The 8260-nt window shown below is 41.8% G+C and overlaps 1 protein-coding gene across 14 annotated transcripts in view; it reads right to left on the reverse strand.

Moving 5' to 3' along the window:
* KIF1B (kinesin family member 1B) overlaps positions 1-8260 on the reverse strand; it is a 123849-nt gene that overhangs the window by 16139 nt on the left and 99450 nt on the right. For 7 of the 14 annotated variants that reach the window (XM_015565896.1, XM_015565901.1, XM_015565899.1 and 4 more), the window contains 6 exons: positions 6664-6748; positions 5238-5343; positions 3573-3599; positions 2225-2339; positions 1216-1349; positions 404-465 (listed from right to left, as the gene is read on the reverse strand). In XM_015565896.1, the coding sequence (XP_015421382.1) occupies positions 404-465; positions 1216-1349; positions 2225-2339; positions 3573-3599; positions 5238-5343; positions 6664-6748 (529 nt within the window). The remainder of the gene's footprint in view (positions 1-403; positions 466-1215; positions 1350-2224; positions 2340-3572; positions 3600-5237; positions 5344-6663; positions 6749-8260) is intronic. The other 7 variants (XM_006766734.2, XM_006766738.2, XM_006766740.2 and 4 more) reach the window with 1 other exon arrangement.

Here is an 8260-nt window from a genome sequence, read left to right on the forward strand (position 1 = left end):
AAACTGCAAGCTCAGAGGCCGGCAAGGCAGGCGGGGAACGTTGGAGTCCTCCGTCACTGAAGCAAGCAAGCCTCATGTTAGCTTCAAGCTGCCTGGCGCCGGCCGCCATCTTGGCAGGCTGTTAATTTGCATATCTCGCTGATTAGCCAATGGGAAGGGTAGCGGACGTACGCTAATTACCATGTTTCTCTTTTATTAGATAGGATTGCACGTCACAAACCAAAGTGTTGTAACTCAGAAAAATATAGCTCACAAAAATATAGCACCAAAAATCTGCTTGTAAAATATGCTTGGTTTCTAATAAAGTTTATATTTTGCCTACATGGGTAAGGTAGATTTTTGACACGATACACTCCAAACATATGCAAAGACAACTCTCACCTCCCCATCCATTAGCTCTTACCTGGACTACCTGTGTCTGCCATTTTGCATAAACTGAGTTCATAAATTCCAGTGACTCGGTTGCTATTTAAATTAAAACAAACAATTACTTAATATCTTATATCACAGAAACAGGAAAATCAGACTACTTAAAACACTCCTCTGTAAGGACTGCAACCCACCCTCACACATAAGTAACTTTTCCTATTCTGAACTTAACTTTTTCATATAAGGAATCTGTTTCCATCTCAATCTTTTGAACATTTTTATTTTAATAGGATGAATAAAGTTGAATGATAAAGTTTACAATACAAATATAAAAATGTGTCTTTTCTTACTGCAAGAGAGAAAAGTTGGGGGAAGTCTGACTAGAAAATGATAACCATCAAATTCTGGGGCGTGTGACCAGGGAGAGGTACTGAACCTTCTATTATATCAGTAATACTTATATCTTATGCTGGGTGGTGATGTATAAGTATTTACTGTATTATTCTTGATATATTTTTGTATATCTTAAATATGAATAAATCTTTAAAAGAAGAAAAATTCCCTTGGTACTCTGTTAGAATAATAATGACACTAAAAGAAAATTTAGTCCCTGTGAACTGTTTTGGAAGTGTTCACAATGTAATATTCCTTCCTTCCCTCTTTAACTCATCCAGTCATTAGTATTTTATTAAATGCCAACATTCAACTCACTGCATCCCAGGTGTCGGTGCCATAATGGCTTACAGGTAGTGAACTAGCCTGAGACAGCAAACCAGGGCTGCCTAGGGTTCTGCTGATTCTTTACTGGGCAAACCAACTGGAAGCTAAACTTGTCTCAAAACTTACGAGTCTGGTGACTTCGAGTAGCCGCTGCCAAAGAGGCTGCGCAGAGAGCGTGGGGGCGAGATCTTGGCGTCCCGAGAATAGAAGACCATGCACACGTCCTTGGTGATGACAGCTGGCTGGATGCAATGATCCAGCTGAAAGCAGACAGGAGTGGGCTCCATTAGATACAGACAGAGCATCTGTGACAGAGTCTGTGCCACCACATTCAGAATGCTGGTCCCGGATGTGGGGCTGGAGGATTTCAGCTCTACCAACTATTTCAACAGCAACACAGCCGATAATATCTGGTGGTGTTCCTTGCAGATGCATTTAATTTCAGTTTTATTCTGTAATAATGGCTAGCGTACTCTATTAAATCCTTTTATATAGCATCTTAACAACTTCCTGAGGTAAATGCTATCCTTCCAGCTTCAGAAATGAGGAAATAGAGGCATAGAGAGGTGAAATCACTTGCCCAGAGACATGCAGGCAGCAAGTGGCAGCACAGGGATTTGAACTCAGGCAAGCTGCTCCAGAGTCTGTGCTCTTTGTCACCACTAGGCTCTGTCCATGACTATAAGAGCAGGAGGCGAAGTTTTCTTAAAATCATACATCTTTGAAGAATGGTGATTAGGGTACTAATGCTGAAGCTAAAAGAAAAGTCATGTGACTTTTTGATAAAATAGAAATTAGGAACAGAAACTAATATAATCAGAATAGTCAGCAAAGTAGAATAAAATAACTTGCCCTGGCCGATGTAACTGTTTGTCGGAGCAGCGTCCCATAAGGTGGGTTCGATTCCTGGTCAGGGCAAGTTTGGGAGGCAACTGACAGCTGTTTCTCTCTCTCTCAATTTCTCTTTCTCTCTCAAATTAATTTTTTTAAAAGCTTATCTTTTTAAAAAATAATTAACTTCAGATGTGGAAGGAGAAAGGACCTCAGTGGAATCTTTCCTCCCCGTTTCCTGCTCTAGTCTGTCCATTGTTTGGGGCTACCTGTTCACAGCAATTCAAGTTCTGGTTCTCCTCACCTCTAAGTAGGCCGACAAGGTCATGTAGATCTTTTCCCCACAGGGTGTCACTCGGTTGAGGAGAAGGGAGTTATGGAGGGAGCTGTCCCACACGGCCTCAAAACGGTAGAAGGTCCTAAGGTCAGAAAGGCAAGAGAGAGTCATCCGAAAGCGCTGAAGCCACCTTAGTCCAGGTACTGTCCCTGTCAGTAACATCACAGAACCTATGCCACGCAGCTCTCAGTTTACTGAAATCTAACAGCAGAGTGGAACCTTTACTCCTGGGAGGAAAGGGCAGGATTCCTCCTTTTGTTCCCGCCCACCATCAAGTTAGCAATGCTATTTTTTATTTTTTATTTTTTAGAGTCTGCTTCTCCTCTGCCTAAAACAAAAACTGAGATCAACCAAAGGGATTAAAATGAAAGGATGAGTGAGTATGAACAGAAAGTAAAAGAAGAAAGAAAGACTAAGTATGATCATCTGTTAATCGAGAGCAGGAAGCAAATACTCGGTAATTTGTGGGCTGCAGTCTTCATATCACAACCCGCTTCTGCTGGCCTCACACATGTCACAAATGAATCTGGGAGAATTGCTGGAAGAAACAGTATAGAAAGCCTTGCTTCAAATAAAAGGACAAGAGGTTATTCTTAGCTGATGTGTCAGTAATACGATTTTTAACACCTGAGGTAGCCAACTATACTATGTGTCAGTTTAAAAAACCCAAACTCACTCACTTGAAACTCAATTTTACATTTAATAACTAGAAGTTTGATTTAATTTCCTTCACTATTGAACCAGGATTTTTTCTATTCCAAAAGAGAAAACAAACAGATAAGAGAAGCAGCCCTGACAGGAGAACGAGAACAGCTTAAAAATAAACAAAATATTTCTCACAGACTCAGCCACCCAACTAGCTAAATGGGCCTCTACCACCACACAGGACAAAAACAAAGAAAAAAGTGAAGGATTATGCAAAGCTACACACAGAGCAGCAAACCTTTCAAGCTTCCGACAGAGAGAAGACAAAGAAGACAAAAACAAAACCTGAGGTTCTCTATGAAGTGAGGGGAGTAACATTCTATTTTGCAATGTAGGAGGGGAACCTCGTGGGCATAAGAATAAAACAAACAGGTTTATAAATGGAATAGAAAATAATGAAAGACTACACAGCATTTAGGAAGCCATATGTGGAAGTGTACACACATCAGAAAGCCCTGGGCACAACAGGAGCACAGTCTTTCTCTATTCCAGGTTTGCTTAGGTTTGGGTGGGGAACACACAAAATTAAAATAGCAGTCAAAGCAACAGAAGACACAAAGCATTCTGATAAACTAGAATCTCTATGTGCAAAAAAGCAAACAGAAAATACCTAGGAATATCCTTATCAAGAAAGAGCCTGAAAAAACATAGGAAAAGCTTTCGTTAGTGCAGCAAAAGAAAAAAAAAGGGAAAGAAAAGATAGAAAAGCAGAAGAGAAGAAATATATAAAAAAGACAAATTTGCTGTTTAGCAAAGTGAATTCAAGAGGACAGTTAACAGAGAACTCCATGGGACACACTTTATACTAGTAGAGGGGTTACAATGATATGGGTCCCCCTCCCAGACATTCAATTACAGAAAATGCTGGGCAGAGGAGGGAATGTGGAGACCACCTTCATTAACAACCCTTTCGGAGGTGACTGAGTATTGGAATGGTAGGAAGTTGCTGTGGGAAACAAGTCAATTATGTAACATAAATGTAGGACTTGGAAGGAAAGGAGCCATGGCCTTTGTGAGTCACACTCTGCTACCAATATGTCAGAAAAGCGCTTTAACGTGCACACATAATACACCCAAATTGGAGTTCTGTAAGTGCAACTGTAAACATTAAATAGAATAGAAGCTCTCTGAACTAAACTCCATTTAATAACTCACTGCATTGACTTACATTCTCCATGTCCCTAAAGTATAAAGACTGATGTCCATTTCTCACTGACCATTTGAAACTAGAGCTCTCTCATATATATTCCAACCACCTGCTCCAGAGAGGTGAGCTGCAAGCTTATCAAGTGTCGGTAATATCTGGTCCCAAACCTATTTATGTAGCTGCATTAATATAATCATCTAATTTAATCAACTAATAGGCAAATCAATAAGACATTAGGACAAAGAGAATTTCTGTTCATTGTAAATCAAAACTAAGTGTAAAAACTCAGTGGACTGTTTTGATAATGGTGAGTTGTGTAAAAAAACAGTTGTTAAATTACGTGTGGGTGAGATCAATATGAAAGAAAGGGGAAATGATAAAATTGTAATGCTAAATGATAAAAAGTTTGAAAGATATGGCACTTATAATTTCTTCATAGGCTTCTAGTTCTTGCTCCACCAAAGTAAAAGTCACAGATGATGAATTTTTTGATGGATTTGGTTTTGCAAGAAAGATAACCGGACATCCAATAAATGAAAAGGCCTTGGCTTTACAGCAAGTGCTTGACAAATCAATGTACATTTATGTAGTTTAAATTAAAACAAAATGTTTAAAGTGTGTATCCTTTCATTAATTTTGACTTCAGTCAACTCTTTAAGCTTCTATTGTGAAAGGTAAGCCGCTTCGGACAAAACCAAATTCATCTCCTACAGCAACTGACTTGCTGCTGGGCCCTGTCTTCTCCACAGCCCCTGCCAGCGGCTCTTACGGGCAAAAGGCAGAGGCTCATTTCTTTTTTCTCTTTCCTATGCAAAACTACAGCACAAGGAAACAGTGGGGAAAAAATTAATTCTGGCCCAAACTTTTAATCCTGTTTTTTCCCTATTGTCTTATTTTTCTCTCCCTCTTTTCAACATAGCTGTGAGCAAGTTTTTCAGGAACACACAAACACAGAGACAGCCTCTGCTTATTTTGGGGGAGTAGGGTGGGTAGGGGATGAAATGGGGATTTTTAAGTGAGGAGAGAATTAGTTTCTTCATCTACATAGAAGTCACTAATGAATGAAGACTCTAATGGGGTACCAATCAGTCCCACGGGGTGACTCATTGCACTCCGTAGGTGCCCCACCTGCTGGAGTTGTGGGAAGACTTCAGGTACTTGGCAGAGATGATATTTAGGGAGAGGATGGCGTCAACCGCAGCTTCATCCACCTCAGCCTTATTCCTAATCCGCCCTAAAAGAAATAAAGACACCAGAGCATGGGAATGTTTTAAAAAGCAAGCATCTCTTCTGTTTTGTGTAATAATATTCCTCACAAAAATCTATTTGAAAAAGCTGGACAACCACTGTCCCAGACAAGAGTCTAATCTTCCTTCCAGGGTTTCTTAATCTCGTCCACAGACACCGAAGGGGAGGGTCTATGACTAGAATTCAAAATGTCCATGAACTTGAGAAGGGAAAAAGTTACGATTTTATTTTCATGAGCCTCTAACTGAAATTTGGCATTTTCTTCCGTTATGAAGGGAGGGGACAAACCACAGGAGAATCGGCAGTACCATGAATTCATCCCAGCAGAGACCACAGATGTTTTCATATCACACTAATGTAAAATATCTAGATATGCATCACTACTGTGAAATAGAAATTCAACCTGCTGCTTATTTAATGTATCAATAAAGAAGAGCTTAGGTTACACATTTGTTTAGTAGTTTAACAACTGTATTTCAATATTATATAGTTCCCCTTGTAATCCCAAGTACTTTCTACATTTAAAAACCTAATTCTGAGACTTCACTACTGCCAATGGGTTTAAGGCAACAGAAGGCTCAGAACCCCTGCCACATATTCTGAAGTTTATACTATTTAGCCAGTTTTTCCTTCTCACTACACCTTAATTTCTCTACTCTGCCTATGGTGATAGCCATTTGCATATTACACATATTCCAGACTATCTTCATCAGCTGCCTCCTGCACGCCCCCCACTGGGGATGTGCCCGCATGAAGTTTATACTATTTAGCCAGTTTTTCCTCCCGGCTACACCTTAATTTCTCTACTCTGCCCCTTCCGCTAGCCATTTGCATATTACACATATTCCAGACTATCTTACTTAAAATGTTTCCTTGTGTGGAAAACAGAACAAAACCCCTCAAATCGCTCTGGAACTTACTCCAATCCTCTCCCACAAAGCTAACCCTGTCTTCTCGGGTCCTTGTGTTGTGAACTCTCTTAGCACAGTCTGTTCTCAATTTGGCACTTATTTATCAAACTGCTTTGTACATTTATATGTTGTCTCGTCAAGTGAAGGGCAAGGTCACAACGAGCAGAGACTTCTAACACAGAACGATTCCACGGTACCCAAGTAAAATAATGGCTGAATCATGTATCCCTGATGGTGGAGCTGAGAGAAAGAGTAGCTTCAGGGTCAAGGCCTCTCCATTCTCCACGGGCCACAGGCTCTAGTCCACTCTCCCACATAGTCAGTCCCCGTGCCCAGCAGAACCATGTGATCTCCACAAAGCCTGGCTCTGTCCTCAGCCAATGGAATGTACTCACCTACCACCAGCTCACGAACATCTTTCCAATGGAGTTCGCTTCCCTTCTCATGGACGATGGTCATTGTGATCCTTCGTTGGATGCCCTAGAGAATGGAGAAGGGCTGTGATTTAGCTGGGACAAACTATTATTTCCTCCTGTTTCTGGTTTTCTGGATTGTTTGGTATGTCAGAGGGCAAGAAGGAGAGGTATGAAGAAAGAATGGTAATGTTATCCACACTGTTATTCTAAACAATGGGGCATAGATCAGGGACCCAGGAAGAGTCAGGTTCTGATATGGCTTTAAGAATAGATGCTTAGACCTAGCCAGTTTTGCTCAGTGGTTATCTCTCTCTTTTAAAAGAATATATTTTTATTGATTTGAGAGGAAAAGAGAGAAACATCAATGATGACAAAGAATCATTGATTGGCCGAAACCGGTTTGGCTCAGTGTAGGCATGTGCTCTTGACCGAAATCAAATTTAGGACCTTTTTGTCCGCAGGCCAATGCTCTATCCACTGAGCCAAACCAGCTAGAGCAATGATTCTCTCTCATCACTGATGTTTCTCTCTTGCCCTCTCCCTTCCTCTCTGAAATCAATAAAAATAAATATATATATTAAAAAAAAGAATGAATGCTTAGAATGTATGTCCCAAAGTATGAGATTCCCAGCCTCTCTGCCCACATGTGTCAACCTACATTTCACGGCCAGATTTTTCGCTCACTGAAACCTTTATGCTCTATCTCCATTAAGATCTTTTGGCTGTGAAAGCAGTTTCCAAACACCACAAAATGAAAATTGTATAAAATGACATTGAAGCTGCATGAATTATAGTAAATGAATGAAGCAAAATCTTTTACCAAAATAGCTCTTCTCTAATATATTTATTTATTTACTTAGAGGCCTGATGCACAAATTTGTGCACAGGTGGGGTCCAGCTGGCCCGCCTGATCGGGGCCAATTGAGCCGGGCCAGCCGGAGGGAGGGGATGCGGGAGGTTGGCAGGCCGGCCTGCCCCCGATCAGGGTGGGGGAGGCTGATTGGGAGCGGGGATGGCATGGGGAGAGGCTGCAGGCAGTTGGTGGGCTGGGCCCACCCCCTGGTAGAACTCCTGGTCAAGGGAACAATTTGCATATTAGCCTTTTATTATATAGGACTAGATGCATGAAGATTCGTGCAAGAATGGGCCTTCCTTCCCCTGGCTGCCGACACCGCCTTTGCTCCAGCCAAAGCTGCCTTTCTGCCTTCCCATGCTGCCCGGAGGCCCTGAGCAGCTGGGGCGGTGCGGAATGCCTGCATAGTTGCCATGGTAATGATGCAGGCATCCCGCCCCACCTCTGGCTGCTCAGCACCTGTGTATACAAATTAACCCACCATCTTTGTTGGGTTAATTTGCATACTCACTCCTGATTGGCTGGTGGGTGTCATGAAGGTATGGTCAATTTGCATCTTTCTCTTTTATTAGTGTAGACTAGAGGCCCGGTGCACAAAAATTTGTGCACTCGGGGGGGAAGGAGGGGGTCCCTCAGCCCGGCCTGTGCCCTCTCGCAGTCTGGGACCCCTCGGGAGATAACGACCTGCTGGCTTAGGCCTGCTCCCAGGTGGCAGAGGGCAGG

Source organism: Myotis davidii, unplaced genomic scaffold (assembly GCF_000327345.1).
Source record: "Myotis davidii unplaced genomic scaffold, ASM32734v1 scaffold299, whole genome shotgun sequence".
Taxonomy (NCBI): domain Eukaryota; kingdom Metazoa; phylum Chordata; class Mammalia; order Chiroptera; family Vespertilionidae; genus Myotis; species Myotis davidii.